The 16,054-nt window shown below is 40.7% G+C and overlaps 2 protein-coding genes across 46 annotated transcripts in view; one reads left to right on the top strand and one right to left on the bottom strand.

Moving 5' to 3' along the window:
* Positions 1 to 125: 125 nt before the first annotated feature.
* On the bottom strand, positions 126 to 3,094 carry ORMDL2 (ORMDL sphingolipid biosynthesis regulator 2). 5 transcript variants are annotated; one of them, XM_086400758.1, is made up of 5 exons: positions 3,012 to 3,094; positions 2,577 to 2,630; positions 1,766 to 1,940; positions 1,467 to 1,618; positions 126 to 600 (listed from the first exon to the last, which is right to left on the bottom strand). In XM_086400758.1, exons 3-5 carry the CDS (start codon positions 1,937 to 1,939, stop codon positions 465 to 467), a joined length of 462 nt encoding a protein of 153 aa, XP_086256884.1. In that variant the 5' UTR covers position 1,940; positions 2,577 to 2,630; positions 3,012 to 3,094; the 3' UTR covers positions 126 to 464. The 5 variants fall into 5 exon arrangements, with proteins under 5 accessions (XP_086256884.1, XP_086256885.1, XP_086256880.1 ...); XM_086400759.1 differs by having other exon boundaries at positions 2,363 to 2,630; XM_086400754.1 differs by lacking the exon at positions 2,577 to 2,630.
* A 317-nt stretch (positions 3,095 to 3,411) lies between these two features.
* SARNP (SAP domain containing ribonucleoprotein) overlaps positions 3,412 to 16,054 on the top strand; it is a 50,047-nt gene continuing 37,404 nt past the window's right edge. For 6 of the 41 annotated variants that reach the window (XR_015163929.1, XR_015163933.1, XM_086400714.1 and 3 more), the window contains exons 1-5: positions 3,412 to 3,461; positions 5,152 to 5,204; positions 12,021 to 12,164; positions 13,717 to 13,763; positions 13,990 to 14,057. Coding sequence is in view for 28 of the 41 variants with exons in the window: in XM_086400714.1 (XP_086256840.1) it covers positions 5,198 to 5,204; positions 12,021 to 12,164; positions 13,717 to 13,763; positions 13,990 to 14,057 (266 nt within the window). In the remaining 13 variants the exon portion in view is untranslated. Of the gene's footprint in view, positions 3,543 to 3,808; positions 4,187 to 5,151; positions 5,229 to 12,020; positions 12,165 to 13,716; positions 13,764 to 13,989; positions 14,058 to 14,789; positions 14,931 to 16,054 lie in introns of those variants that run through there. The other 35 variants (XR_015163932.1, XR_015163934.1, XM_086400717.1 and 32 more) reach the window with 22 other exon arrangements.

Below are 16,054 nucleotides of genomic sequence, written 5' to 3' on the forward strand. Positions count from 1 at the left end.
GGGGATAAAAAAAATACCTTAAAGAAATGTTGTAGTTCTGTAAGTCAGTCATTGTTGCATCTTTCTTCTCTGGCTTTATGAAGACATCTCCCTACCCTTACTGCTGACCAAACTGTAGCCATATATGAAAAAAATTATCTTTATTATAAGGAAAACACAGTAAAACAGAGCTGGAAGGTGGTGGGAGTGGATGATAGGGAAAACCTTAATCAACCAAAAAGCTGCCCAAGCATGGCTTCCTGCTGTGGAGGAGAGTGATTTGCCCCTTACCTCACCTGTCTTTCCTGATTCAAAGAAACTTGCTCCTAGCAGGGTGGGGCCCAGGGGACCCCATTTTCCAATGAAAATTTGTGAAAGTTTGCATTTCCAGTGGGGGCGTTTGGGAAAGGCTGCATAGTTCTCAGGCTGTATAGAGAAAGGAGGGATGTTACAGCCCTTTGTTCCAACGTCCCCAGCCCCATCTCTCAGTATTTGTTGATGCCAAAGAGACGAACCCCATGAAACTGGGGCAACTTGGGCAGCAGTACGCTAAGCAGTGAGGCTGTGTTGATGAGGAAGTGAGCAGCATCATATTTGGTGTAGAAGCTGGCCAGGAGGTATCTGGGGAGAGAAGAAATCGGTTGAATGAAGTTGGCCTTCCCTATCCATATCCAGGCCTTTCCAGCGACTTTCTTTTCTATTTTAAATAACCAGTTTTACTGCATGCAGTCCTAGCATATCTAAAAATATTTCAGCTATATTAACAATATTTACTTTGGGGTTGGGGAGATAATCAGCACCTTTAACTGGAGATTTATAAATTTGTGCTTTTAAAAAAAAAAACTTTTTAGTGACAGGTGGCAAATGACAGCTGAAGCAGTTTTAGCCTGTGTGACTGTTAGAATCCTTTTTCCTACCACTTCTCACAGATTTACATCAGTTTTCTCTTTATTCACTTCTTTGGAAGTATAAAATAACTTATTTTATCTTTTCTTAGTCCTTTCTCCCGGAGAAGGCAATGGCAACCCACTCCAGTACTCTTGCCTGGAAAATCCCATGGACGGAGGAGCCTGGTGGGCTGCGGTCCATGGGGTCGCTGCGAGTCAGGCACGACTTAGCGACTTCACTTTGACTTTTCACTTTCCTGCATTGGGGAAGGAAATGGCAATCCACTCCAGTGTCCTTGCCTGGAGAATCCCGGGGACGGGGGAGCCTGGTGGGCTTCTGTCTGTGGGGTCGCACAGAGTCGGACACGACTGAAGCGACTTAGCAGCAGCAGCAGCAGTGCCTTCTCCATTCTCCTACCATCAAGGAGGCAGCAAGTAATGCTTGCTTACTGTCTTCTACTTTTTACTTTTCTCACTAGATTTAGAGCTAATGTATCTTCACAGGGTCTAGGTGAGTAGAAGTCCACTGTTTTTAAAGGTTCCCTGTGGACCTCTGTACCTAGCTTTTGAAGCATCTCCCCTATTTCCCCCTGGACTCACAGTACAATGGGAGAGATGCTGAGGAATTTTCGGGAAGAGGTAAATTGGAGCCCGTAGTCCATCTGTTCCCAGTGTGTCAGTAGCCGAGCCTTTCCTTGGTCAGGGGTCTCAAAGGGTGTCCCTTTCACCGTATGTAAGAAGACATACATAACCTGGGAGGAGGGAATGGGACAGTATGAGGTACCAGAGCATAAAGTAGTCCCTCAGCTGAGATCCCAAAAGGAAGACAGAAATCCCAAGTAATTGTTTTTGGTTGGGAAAAGCCTGGGGTGGGTAAAGGGGCATGGTTTAGTGCTCACCAAGTTATGGATGACGTTGGTCAGTGTCCAGACAACAGGAATGCTGAAGAAGGGGATGCTGAGTAGAACCACATGCAGCAGTCCTACCAAGATGATGTAGGCCAGCCAGATGCCCCGGCTATTCATCACGCGAGTGTTGGGGTTTACTTCGCTGTGTGCCACCCCCACATTCATCCTACCACAGTGGGGGATCAGGCAGGAGACCAGCTTAATTTCCTCTCCACCCTTCTTGGAGTCCGTTTTTCCAGGTTGTCTCCTGAGTAGCCCAAATCCCCCGGACTTTATTGGGAATGAAAGAACTTAACCCATTACACACAAAGGAAAAACTGAAGACTTGGGGGAAAAAACAGAAGGCAAGATGAGCACTCTCTATATGTTAGAGACATGATAATCTTTCTTCTGATCCTTACACTTCAACTGTAACTTGAAGGAGTAAGCATAGGCTTGGCGCACCTCAAGGAGCAAGGGTAACAGAAGTATCTCACTACCCTTAAGAAGTTAATAAGGAACCATGAAGACATTAGGTACACCCAAAATTACAGAAGAGGGTCATGGGAAACGAGGAACCACTAAGGAGGGATGAGGAGGTAAAGCTACCTTTTCTAATCTATACTCAGGTCAGTTCAATCACTCAGTTGTGTCCGACTCTCTGAGACCCCATGAACTGCAGGATCCCAGGCTTCCCTGTCCATCACCAGGGAAGCCTGGCATCCTGGTCAAACTCATGTCCATCGAGTCGGCGATGCCAACCAGCCATCTCATCCTCTGTCGTCCCCTTCTCCTCTTGCCTTCAGTGTATCTTAGTCCCCACCTTTTCCTCTGGGGCTCCCCCGTCCTCTCATCTCCGTGGCATGTAAGCAGGCAGCTGCAAGAATGTGCCCAGGGCTTTTACATTGAACTAGGAAGGGACGTGAGCTGAGCGTCTCGAGAGGTGGAGCCCTAGTCCCGACTTCAGGGCGGCTCTGATCATCTGAACTTAGCCCTTTTAAAATCGTGCTTGCCCTTAAGTTGATGACGCCGGGTTAGGAAGCAGATCTGGCCCGCTCTCTACCTAAAATTCCCTAAACCCCAGTGATTTGAACTAGCCCCCTTGCTCCTCCCAGGCCCCCCTCTCCTTCATCGTCTTCCCTTAGGGTTGTCTTCAGCGCTCCTCTTCCGGTCTGTTGCTCGCCGCCCCTTCACTCACCCCGCTTGTTCGCCTCCCACCATTTTTCTAAGGACCCCTTCCCAGTCTCGGTAAACCTACCTGCCAGCTTCGGAAGCCCGTCCCGGTCGGGGTGCGGCGCTTGCTTCTACACCTGCGGTCTCCAGGAAGCAGCCTCCCCGCCCATCTGCGCTCTCCCTATTGGTGGAGCAAGGTCAGCGCCGCCACCACTCATTGGCTGGCGATCCGCCACGGGGACGCACAATTGGTCACTATTTCCGTCGTTCGGAAGGTGCCGAACCCGCCCTTCTCCAGGTCCCACCTTTTGAGAGAGGTGGGGAAAGCCGCTTGGAGGAGCGAGGGCGACGCCAGCTATTGACTAATGGAAAGAGTTGATAGTAAGAGGCGGGAGTAAGAGCTCCAACGATTGGCCGGCCGTGGCTGTAGGCGCCGAGGCGGGAGCTCCCGGAGGTGGAGGCCGCGGGTGGGGGCCTGGCGGAGTGGAGGGGTAACAAGATGGCGACTGAGACGGTGGAGCTTCATAAGCTGAAGGTATCGTGAGGCGGGGAAGGGCCGGGTCGGACTTTTCCGGAGACTAGATTTTGCTGGCGGGTTGGCGCCTTTTCCTTGAAGGTTCTTCTACTCCATTTTCTGGCTCCCGCCGTAGTTCTGTTCTTTTGTGCCTCCCTTCTTCCCCCACTACGCCTTTTCTCTTTTCCCATTTCTCCTCACGGTTTTACTGTATCCTTATTTGTTACTCGGCACCTTCCTCCACTGTGGTGTCGTCCGTCACCTCTCTACTGGGTTGTGGAAGTGCCTTCAACCTGTTCTACTCTCTTGTTTCTCGTCAAACTGCATTACGTCAGTGGTCCCCTCCTCTTGGCTCCGTGCGGAGCCCGGGACCCCTTTTTCTTCCCTGGGTTTGTGCTTTCCTGTCTGTTGTCCAAAGTGGAGATTCCCGGTAGCAAAGGATGGCAGCTTCGTTTATTTCTGTCTATCTAGGTCTCAGACTTGATCCAGAAAATGCTTCCGTTCCCCTATTTTAGATGGAGTGACGCCCCGGGGGCAAATTTGGAAACCTGAGGAGAGGCCTCCCCTTAGAGGCCTGGGCTTTAGGAGACTTTAAGAGGTAGTGAAGGCGCAGATACCCCAGATTGAAAAGTTTTCGAGTTCTCTCAACGCGGTTCTCCGCCTACCAGCCTTCCCCCCACCCTGCGCCCCACCACCACAGAGACAAGTCACTCAGAACTGTAATATCCTGGGAAAACATTTCCAAGGTTAGGGTTACCTCTGTCCCATTTCATTTCGCGGGTAGACCCTGCATCTCTTGGTCTCACCACTGGGTGACACTCAATCACAGAAGACGTTTTAAGTTGTGTCTTGGGAATCTTGACAGCCTTTTCGTATTTAGATTATTTTCTTGAAACAAAAGAATGGGTTTTTTTGAGGGGGGTGGTAAATTAAGAGAATATCTCAAGTTGTCCGTTTGTGGTTTGACAAGCAGTTTTCCCATTACTTTTCAGTCATGTTCACGTCCTGGGAACCTTTGACAAACCAGGTTGATTTGACCCACGCTGAAAACTGATTATTTAAAGTTTGATGAGCTTTAAAAAAAAAGTGTAACGAGAGTAAGAGTAAAGAGAGAGAGGTCCTCTTAATCACATTAGTTGACACCAGTTAGACTTTCAGTGAAAGTTGATAGGTTTCTTACTCATGGAATCTAAGCTGTATTAGGGGGATTTTGTGTTAACCTGGAGTTACTGTTAACTTGGTACCGAAATGAGTAGATTGTATCAGTCGTCTGCTAAGAGAATAACAAGTAAAAAATTGAGCAGCTACTTCCATTATATGTATATTAACTTGTAAATAAGTACTACTATGTGTTATGTACTACTGTTTGTATGTTATGAAAGAAACACAGAAAAGGAATTTTTGAATGGAATAAAAAGGAAATATGAATGTAAGATCTAATGTTTTCTTCCTATATTAGTTCCATTTTTGAAACCCCTCGAGTAAGTCACTAGCCTTGTGACTTGCCTTCATAGGTTTTGTTTTGGTTTATGGAGTTCCACCTTCCATAAAAATTTGTATGTCAGTTCCAGGTTAAATCCGGTTTTGATTGGCTAATGTCCTCTGATCTGATTTCAGGTTATTATAGTCTTAGAGAGCATGAGGCAGTCCTAATAGCCTAAAAAGGATTCACTCTTTTAATCATATTTGCTTGTCTTTGCTTTTTCTCTAGAGCACTTCTTAACCTTTTGGAGGTCACAGATATCTTTGAAACTCTGATGAAAGGTATGGACCTCTCCCCAGAAAAAGGCATGTACACATGACTTTGCATGCGATTTGAGGGGCTTCATAAAATTACCTTGGAGCCCTGAGGAGTCCATGGACCTCTGGTTAAGAACTCATGCCTTTAATTCTGACTTCCAGGACAGTTAATGTTTGGTTCCACTGTTGATCATGGATTGATCCTACTGTTGATCATGGAGTGATCCTTACTTTTGGGTTGACCTAGGGTTTATCTCAGAGAAGGCAATGGCACCCCACTCCAGTACTCTTGCCTGGAAAATCCCATGGATGGAGGAGCCTGGCGGGCTATAGTCCATGGGGTTGCTAAGAGTCGGACACGACTGAGCGACTTCACTTTCACTTTTCACTTTCCTGCATTGGAGAAGGCAATGGCACCCCACTCCAGTACTCTTGCCTGGAAAATCCCATGGATGGAGGAGCCTGGCGGGCTATAGTCCATGGGGTTGCTAAGAGTCGGACACGACTGAACGTCTTCACTTTCACTTTTCACTTTCCTGCATTGGAGAAGGAAGTGGCAACCCACTCCAGTGTTCTTGCCTGGAGAATCCCAGGGACAGGGGAGCCTGGTGGGCTGCCGTCTATGGGGTCACACAGAGTCGGACACGACTGAAGCGACTAAGCAGCAGCAGCAGCAGGGTTTATCTCTTTTTTTAATAAAAAGCCTTTCCATTTTTATAAAAGGAATTTGGGGCTATAGTGTGGGGTCTCAGAGGAAAGGAACAAGCTTTGAAGTAGGAATGAAAAATATCTATCTGAATTGATAATGTAAAGCCACATCAACTGCAAATTTGTGAAGATTTTGTAGAAATGGAGTCATTCCAACGCAGTTGGAAAGAGGCTGAATTGTGGGTGAAAAATGCCTTGAATTGTTATAGTACCAGATTTCCAGTCAGTTGTGAGAAAAGGGACTACAGAGGAGAGAACTAGAAGAGTGGATAAAGAAAACAGTGAGACATTTATAATAGTGAAGCATAAGGTACATTTGTGTTGGTGGTTGAAGATAGTTTGGAAAAGGAAAGTAGGTGAACTGTGTGACTGGCGGTGTATTGGAGTGATACTGAAAAGGACTTGTAAGTTGTGTAAGGTGTTTGTTTTTTGTCATACAGGCAGAAAGTGGGGAACCTTTGAAAATTTGAAAGAAGGAGCTGATGTGATGAGTTTTCTTTATTTTTATTTTTTCTTTGCCGCGTGGCTTGTGGGATCCTAATTCCCAGGCCTAGGATGCAACCCTAGGCACTCTGCAATGAAAGCACAGAGTCCTACACTGGACTGCTAGGAATTTCCCAGTTTGTGTTCTTTTGGCAGTAAGGATGGGGCCTGGAGAGGAAGAAATTGCACCAGTTAGATTTTTATTATAGTAGTCACTCCCCTGCTTAGAACCTTTTAATTATATCTGTGCCGGTATCTAGTTTAGTTTCTCAAATTCCAGCTAGTGACTTTATTTCACTTATCAGAATGGCTGTTCATTAATTGCTAACATTTACCATGTGGCAGACACTGGTCAAATCAGTTTGTACACATCAGTTGATTTCTCACGATAATCCTAAGGCAATACGGTAAATGCCTGTGTTGTCCCCATTGAAAATGAGAAAAAATGGAGACTTCCCTGGTGGTCCAGTGGTTAAGACTCCATGCTTCCGTTTCAGGGGGCTGAGGTTCGATCTCTGGTTGGGGAACTAAGATCCCACATGCCTTGTGGCTCGGCCTGAAGGAAACAAAAACTGAGAAAAAATGGAAGCTCAGAGATTGGATAACTTGCCCTAGGTCATGTACCTAGTAAGTGGTGGCTCAAATCCAGGCGGTCTGTCTCCAGAATTCCTGTTCTGAATTGCTGTTCTGAATTGCTGTGCATGACTGCTTCTCCATACCTTAGTACTCAGAACCTTTATACATGCTTTTGGCTGCATTGCTCTTGCCAACCCCATCAGTTCAGTCGCTCAGTCATGTCCAACTCTTTGCGACTCCATGAATTGCAGCACGCCAGGCCTCCCTGTCCATCACCAACTCCCGGAGTTCACCCAAACCCACGTCCATCGAGTCAGTGATGCCATCCAGCCATCTCATCCTCTGTTGTCCCTTTCTCCTCCTGCCCCCAATCCCTCCCAGCATCAGAGTCTTTTCCAATGAGTCAACTCTTTGCATGAGGTGGCCAAAGTACTGAAGTTTCAGCTTTAGCATCATTCCTTCCAAAGAACACCCAGGACTGATCTCCTTTAAAATGGACTGGTTGTCCCTTGTTTATTTAACTGTTAGTTTCCCTTCAGAATCAGTCAAACATCATTTATCCAATGAACCCTTAGGTAGAATGGGTTCCATCCATCTACACACAGAGTCAGACCACTTTTAAAATGCTTTTATAGGACCCTGTACTTTTTTTAGAATCAGTTAAACATTACGTATATGATCATTGCTTGCCTTGTTTCCCTACTAGATTGTAAGCTCCATGTGGGCAAGAACTCTTTGTTTTGCTTATGATTATTTTCCTGTATCTAAGATAATGCTTGATACGCAGTGGGTACTTACAACTATTTGTCAAGTGAAAAAACTTACTAAGACTTGAAATAAGGTAGTGGCTTCAAAAGTTGGAATGAATTTGAAAGAAATTTTGGATATAAAATTATAAGTATTTTTAGATCAGTTAAATGTGAGAGGAATGAAAGGTGACTCCAATTAGTGATACCTTTTGTCTAAGTTGGGAGGAGAAGAAGCCAGTTTTGTGCAGGAGAGAAGATGAAGTTCAGTTTGGGGCATAAATAATAAATGTCTTTGAGATACTCATTTGGAGATATCTCGTAATCATTTGGAAATATGGGGCTAAGAGCTGAAAATAAAGGTGTGGGACTTATTAAAATATTTACATATATATATGTAAATTTTTGGAGCTTATATATTACTACAGGGAGGCACAGTAAACAAGTAAAATTTATAGTATGTCAAATAGCGATAAGATTTGTAGAGAAAAATAGAAATAGGAACTGTGAAAAGAGAAGGGTATTATAATTTTCAATAGGGTGACCAAGGGGAAGGCCTCATTGAGAAGGTGATGTTTAAGCAAAGTCTTGAAGTAAATGAAAGTGTGAGCCTTGTGCAGAGTATTAGAGGTGATCATTAGGACTCTGGCTTTTACGCTTAATGAGATAGGAAACCAGTGGAGGATTTTTGAATAGAGGAGAGACATGTTCTTGACTTAAATTGTCAGAAAGATCTCTCTGACTAATAAACTGTAATGAGGTTCAAGGGCTGAAAAGTTTACAATAGTTTGTATGAAAGAAAAGGGATTAGATTCTATGTCTGTTTTGAAGGAAGTGCTGACAGGATTTGCCAATGATTGGATTCTGGGAAGTGAAAAAGCCTTTGATACAAGTGGAAGGATAAGGAGGCCAAACTCATCTTAGTGAATATCTGTATTTACAAGATTGGGTGGAAGAAGAGCTAGCAAAGAGTGAGGAGGAAAGGTAGAAGGAAAACAGAGAGAGAGAGTGTGCTCATGAAAGCCATCCTTCATATTGATACTTAAAATTGGGCTTAAATCAGAGACATCTGAGCTGGCTGTTGGCTTCACTATTTTCTGGCTGGGTGATTTTTTTTTTTTTTTAGCAAATTGTTGAGTTTCTTTCAGTTTTGTTTTCTTAATTTATGAAATGTAATAATAAAATCAACCACATAGATGCTGTGAGGATTAAATGAGGAAATGATGTTCAAAAGACTTAGCCTTTTGTTTGGCATGTATTAATACTTGAAATTTAATTCCTATCATATGAAATGTTATAAAGTATATAAAATGTTTCTGTCCTTGAAGGTTTATAAACCAAGTTGAGAGAGAACAGGTGAAAAATATTTGAATCAAAATTTAAGATTAGTAAATTAGTAGAAATCACAGGGCAATGAATGGGGGTTAATGTTAAATGTATTGTGTAGTCAGTTGATCAGTCCTTTCTCTGCTGGTTGGATAGGTAGCATGAAAAATGCCTTATTAATACTGAAAAATAAGATTTTAGGATTGAGACTAAAAATTTAGTTTTATAGGTAATTCATACTCAACAATTTTAAAGATGTAAAAAGGGTATATGGTAAAAGATTTCTCTCCTGCACCTGTCCTCTGGTTTCTTCTGAGATTTAGCTGGTGTTAATGTATCTGTTTCTTGCCCAGGCATCTTGTGTATAAACATTATATGACTGTTATGTGTGTGCACATTATTTTTTACATTAATGTTAGTATCTTACATACAGTATTCTATAACTTGTTTTTTCTTAATAGTCTTATTGAGGCACAATTCACATACTGTACAATTCACTCAATATATCTTGCTTTTTAAATGCATTCTTTTAAAACATTTTAAAGTCAGATGCATATAAAAATGGGTAAGATTTGACATTATAGGTCCGTATTTGAGATTTTAAAAGGGTTTTATTCTACTACTAATGTAATTGTGCCAAAATGAAATGTGTGAAATGACTTTTATTTTCAGCTATTCTGTTTTCACTCAGCAATTTCCCTTTTGGAGGAGAACCCAAAATATAATAATATAATAAAATAATAAAGTGATGCAACAGTGTGTAAAAATGTATGTAACATTCTCATTTGACTAGAGAAGTGGACATGGAGGTGCTGAGAAGAGTGCTGAATGAGCCAGAGTCTTGAGGTTAGGGAATGACAGCCCGTTGGGGGCTGAGATTTCAACAGCAATAGCAAGGTCAGTGGTTAGCAGTGGTGGATGCTGTCCGTGCTAAACAACCAGTTGTACCAATCTGTCAGCTTCAGGTCTACTAGATCAGCATCCTGTGCAGAATCTATCACTGACTATCTTTCCCTGTTATCTGAAAGATTTTGTAAACTTCTGTCTGTATCTACACACAGTTTGGGGAAGGAAGGAGAAGGGAGGAACAGCTCTGTTAGAAAGTTGAAATTTGAATTGCCTGAGTATTTACATTCCTTTTCCCTTAATGTTACTTAGAGGAGGAGAAGGAAAAAGGAAGATGAGGAGTATTCAGAGTATTGGTTGTTTGTTTATAACACAATACAATTTTTTTACTTTCTGTAACTCCTCATCTTCCTTTTAAAAAAGTATTGGTCCACAACGTGGAATGCTATAAAAAATTGGCAGCCCTATCTCTCTACCTATTTAAAAATATATTGGTCTGTGAAATGCAGAAATCAGAGAAACAGTGATTCTGTCTAATCTTGTCCAACTCTTCACCCAGTTTCTAACACTTACTAGCTGCTAAGCACTATTGTAAATGCTTTACAACTATTTACTGGTTTAATCTTCGTAGCAACCCTATACTACAGGTACTGTTACATTATCCCCATTTCAGAGGAAATTGAGGCACAGAGTGGTTACGTTACTCACCTAGGCTACACAGATGTAAGTGGTAAAGCTGGAATTTGAACCCAGTGTAGTCTGACTTCAGATGCCTTGTTATGCTTTGTTATGCTCCATGCTTTTAATGGGTGATTACCTACTGTGTTTCTCAGTAGAGGGGGCTGCTGGCTTGAGTAGAACAGTTTTCCATGTTATATCCCTCCCTGCCTACCTGTCCTACTCACTGAATACCCAATCAGAAAAAAAGCTCCCCTCTCCATTTCCAAACGCTTCCTTGGTTGAAAGCCTTTTAGAGATGACCAGCATAGTCCCTTAGTTACAACATTCTTTCTCCTATAGGAATCTGCTTTCTAATTTCTACTGGTTGGTCTTAGATCTGTACTTCAAAACTAGTAAAGTCTTTTTCCAGGACAAATATCTGTGTTTGTGCATTGATCTGCATATAGGATTTTTAAAACCTTCCTTTTTCTTAGTTGTTCTCCTTGGATCAGCATGTCATTATGTGGCTTAAAATGAGAATAAAGAGCCCAGTAAGGCTATTACATTATTTAATATAGATTCTATTTTTTTAGTTACCCTTAATCTAGAATTACTTTGGTAGCAAACTATACCGTTAACCCTTTTTGCACTTGTAATCTTTCTAAAACCCTGACTGAGGTCTTATCCTTTGAGTTACTGTTGGGCCAGATCTTGTTCATCTGTTGTTTTTTTTAATGTTTTGAATATAATAAATTTAATAAAGTTTTGAATAAAAGTGTAGTACTTTATAGGTATACCTTATTTCTTCTAAATTGAGTCTTCATTTTGGATCATTGTTTTCCCTGAAGAGCCAGCAACACCCCCTGACACCCCCAGCTTTAGTTCTGTTAGTAATTTACCAATTCTTCCTCCTCCTGGTATCTGCAAAGTTGTAAGCATGCCTATCAGATCTTTAGTCAAATTACTTATTTAAAAATCTTCAGCAGAACTCTGTGGCATGCCATTACATATTTTTTTCTATTTCGGCAAAGATCCTTTTAGTGATTCATTGTTGACATTAAGCTAGCTAACATATCTACCTAATGCTGTAGTGATCAGGCTTGTATGCGCGTATATGGTAGATTGCAGTAAAGGATCTGGGATAATAGTAAGGAGAATCTGCTTTTAGATAATTATATATTCTACTTAAAAGATTCATTCTTTCCTTCCTTGTATGAACTAGTACAGTAATTGGGGAAAAAAGACACCCTCCGCTCAGAAACAGCTAAAGATTTATATAATAAATAGATGTATGAATAGATAAGAATTTTATTAAAGCAGGGTTATTCTTCACCATCTGTTAGAAAAGTCCTCTTGCATATTGAGTATTGTTGAGGGAAAGTGAATCATCTTGTGGACCTAAAAACTTGGTGGGATTAAGAGCAGAAGTTATGGGGTGAACGTTGTTTTCTTTTTCTTTCTTGTAAGAGCTACTTTTTTTTTTTTCCCCCACCAGGTTCATTCTGTAAATTAAGGAAAAGCTTTATTCTTTTTTCTCAGCTTGCTGAACTAAAGCAGGAGTGTCTTGCTCGTGGTTTGGAGACCAAGGGAATAAAACAAGATCTCATCAACAGGCTCCAGGCATATCTTGAAGAGCATGGTGAGTTTCCTGTGGAGCCAAAGAGTGATGTGATTGAGGAGATTAATTTTTAGGCTCTGCCATACAGAAGATTTCTTTTTTTCTTTTAGGTTGATGATGTAAGATTTTAATTAACTCTATCAAGAAAACTCTTGTTATCTAAAACAGTAGTTATAATGAAATACCCCTTTCCCCCTTAAAAGACATTGTAACTTTATTTCAGCTAATTATTTTAAAGAAGTATGGTAAAGCAAGTATCATTAGACTGAGAATTGGACTATTCGAAGTTGAATTCCTCCTGTGCCAGAAGTTTACTAGGTAACTTTGGACAGCCACTGTTTTCATGGCGGAGTGTTTGTTCTGGTCTGTGAAGTGAGACCGGTGTCTCCACCCTCGAAATCCATAAACTTAGGTAATCTCTGGTTCCTTCTAGCTCTGACATCCTGTAATTTCACTTTAAAACAGATAAAAATACTTCATTTATACTGTCATCCCTCTCTAATTTTAATTTTTTTATTCCCTTTTCTTTTATCCAAATTCCCTTAGTCAACAATTCTAATGTGCTTGATACATATTTTTTGTCTTTACGGTTGTAAACCATGTAGTGTTGTTTGATCTGTAGTAATTTTATGTAGTTGGCAATGAGGCCATAACCTTTATTGCACACTTTTTTCTCTTAAGTACTCACTTTTTTCAAAGATGTATGAACTGACTGTGTCATCATCTAGTCTGTTGATTCTAATTCCTTCATTGTTTTCTATAATTTATAGAATTCACCACATTTTCTTTAGTTCATTCAGTGACTGACTCCTGTATTGCCTCCTGAACTACTACTTTCATATTTCCTTATATCCTTGTGTGAGAGTCTTTTAGGGTATATACTCAGGGATGGGGTTGCTAATAAATAGCTATTCATAAATGTTTACTTAATATGACTAAATACTACCAAACTGTTTCTCTGAATTGCTCTATAAATCTCATTATTAGCACATGAGGGTTCACTCTGGCCTCATTTTTCCTAATCTGTTGGTGGTTTCAATTTACATTCTTCCAATTATTAAAAAGTTTAAACATTTCTTTTGCTTATGGTTCTTTGGGTTTCTCCTTTGCCCATTTTTCTGTTGGGATTCTCATTGGTTGCTTGTTAGTTTGCAGGCATTTCTTCTGTATTCTAGTGACTATTACCTGTTGGTTTTATACACAAGTATTTTCATGATTCTTTTTTCTGTGGTGTCCTTTCCTAGTTTTGAAAAGTCAGTTTTTTGCATAGTGCTTTTGCTTCCGGGATTTTTTTTTTTAAATTTTAAGAAATTCTTCACTAAATTCTTCCACACTGGTTTTTGTTAATGTTGTAGTTTGATCTCATCTTGTTTAGTTCTTTAGTCCAACTGGCGTTCAACCTCTTATTGATGTTAGGTAGAGTATGTAGTTTTATCTTCTCCATGTGGAGCAAATTTTATGAGCATATTGAATTTTGTTTTGGAAAAACAAAAAGATTATAATTTTAGCCTAAGTACAGTGATCAAGATGGTTTTGTAGCAGGGCTTGACCTGAATATTTTAATATTCTTTAGCTGAAGAGGAGGCAAATGAAGAAGATGTACTGGGAGATGAAACAGAGGTGAGTTGGAGAGAGTAAGGTTAGTCACTGGCCTGGCAGTGTGCCACTACCTTGGTCACATTGCTGAACATTAATCATTAGAGGGCTTGAATGCTGACTCGTTAGGGGTGCATAAAGGGGGAATGAAAGTTGTGAAAGCCTCATTCATTTTGGAGTTCTCATATTTTTCTGTTGACAGGTATTTACTCTTGATTTATTTTAACCATCTTGTTTCATTTGTTTTTAGGAAGAAGAACCAAAGCCCTTAGAACTGCCTGTCAAAGAGGAAGAACCTCCTGAAAAAACTGTTGATGTGTAACTATCCTTTTTTTATTTATTTATATTAATTAAATTAATTTATTTATGACTATGCTGGGTCTTCATTGCTTTGTGCAGACTTGCCCTAGTTGTGGCAAGTGGGAGTTCTACTCTTCTTTTGCAGTGCTTGGTCTTCTCGTTGCAGTGGTTTCTCTTGTGGAGCATAGGCTCTAGGAGCATGGGCTTTAATAGTTGCAGCACGAGGGCTCAGTAGTTGCGCTCTGCAGCTCTAGGGTGTTCAGTCTTTTGTAGTTGTGGCACAGGGCTCAGTTACTTCACTGCATGTGAAATCTTCCCAGACCAGGGCTCGAACCCTTGTCTTCTGCATTGGCAGGCAGATTCTTATCCATTGTGTCACCAGGGATGTCCCAACTATCCCTTTTTAATAATGAATACAGCGCAGATGGTTCTGGATTTTTTAGTGTTTCACTCTGTTTACTGCTTAAACATTCTTTTTGGCTTTTTTATTAGATTGTACATTTTTAGAAAAGTCTAGTTCATTTCAACTACATTGTCCCACTGAAGGAAACTAAGTTGTCTTTGGGTTATGTAATAGATAATTAGGACCAGGAGACTTCAGTCCATAAAAAGTTTATTTCTCTTAGCCTTGTTGTATATGATAGATGATTCTCTTTCAGTGTAGAGAATCATGCAGATTTTCTGCATATGTGGACTTTTATAAGCGAGGAGTGAGTAACACTGTATTCTCTCTTATTTTCTGGTTTACAGTGGAGGAAGAGAGGACAAAGTATTAATGAAAAGTAGATCTGGATTTATTTAAATTATTGCACAAGGTTGTTCATAAACATCTTATATTTGGAATTTCCCCACAAATGTCTGGCCATCTTATGCACCAGCACATTAAGAGCAGTTGAGTCCTTTTTAACATTTTTGCTCCTCATAGCTGTATTAATCTGTTTAATTATAAAGGGTGATATGTGTACTTGTAAAAAGTCATAAAGAGTACATAGAAGAGTATATAAATTGAAAATTAAGGAGACTTCCCTGGTGGTCCAGTGGTCAAGACTGTGAGCTTTCAGTGTAGGGGGCAAAGGGTCAGTCCCTGGTTGGGGAACTAAGATTCCACATGTCATGTGGTGCAGCCCCTCTGTCCCCCCAAAAAAAGAGAAAGGAAAGAAAATTAAATACCTTTGTCTGTACCTCCACCTGACTTCCCAGAGGTTTTCAATATATTCTTTTGAAATATTTTATATGGTATGTGTATATGTATATGTACATACACGATGCATATTGTTGGTTTCCTGATTTTTTTCCCACGTATGGAGATCTTTCTATATCATCATATAATGTCCTTATTTAATTATTAGATGTAAAGACTTACGTGGCATTCCGGTGGTTAAGAGTCCATGCTTCCACTGCAGGGGGCATGGGTTTGATCTCTGGTTGGGGAGCTTAAGTTCCTGCATGCTGTGTGGCAAGGCCAAAAAAAAAAAAAAAAATTAGTTATATAGTAGGCAAGGTTCTAAGTGTTTTACATATATTCTCATCTAATCCTCACATCAGCTGTAAGAAATGAGGATAATTATCCTACTAAGTGGTAGGTCTCTGTTTTTTTAACTTGTTGTTATACAATATTACACGCTTATAAAAAAGTTAAGAGAATGCTATATAGACCCCTATGAACCCGTCACGTAGATTTAGTTGTTAACAACTTAGAATTTTATTCTTTCTGGCAGCTAATAGTACTCCATTCTAAAAGTGAATAGTAATTTCACCAGTCTCCTCCTGTTGATGGATATTTAGATTATTCATAATTGCAAAACATGCAGTGCTGTACCTCCTTATACAATTAATTTTAAATGTATGCAAGTATGTCCAAGGGGTACATTTCTAGCAGGGAATTTGCTGTATTAGAGAGGATATTCCTTTAGTGTTCTATTAGATTTTGTCAAATACTACTGCTTTCTAAAGCCATTTAGTTGTTGCCCATTACAGGAGGTTTTTGTTTATATAATGTGCCTTGAGAAGATGGC

Source organism: Bos grunniens, chromosome 5 (genome assembly GCF_055505025.1).
Source record: "Bos grunniens cultivar Pamir isolate PY7600 chromosome 5, Bosgru_T2T1.0, whole genome shotgun sequence".
Taxonomy (NCBI): Eukaryota; Metazoa; Chordata; class Mammalia; order Artiodactyla; family Bovidae; genus Bos; species Bos grunniens.

Excerpts from the sequence above, each read along its gene's own strand:
- ORMDL2 (XM_086400754.1), bottom strand. The coding sequence starts at position 1,939 with ATGAATGTGGGGGTGGCACACAGCGAAGTAAACCCCAACACTCGCGTG. Across the intron at positions 1,619-1,765 it reads CCAACGTCATCCATAACTTG|GTTATGTATGTCTTCTTACA; the intron begins GTGAGCACTAAA and ends CCCTCCTCCCAG. Across the intron at positions 601-1,466 it reads AGCATCTCTCCCATTGTACT|ATACCTCCTGGCCAGCTTCT; the intron begins GTGAGTCCAGGG and ends TTCTCTCCCCAG.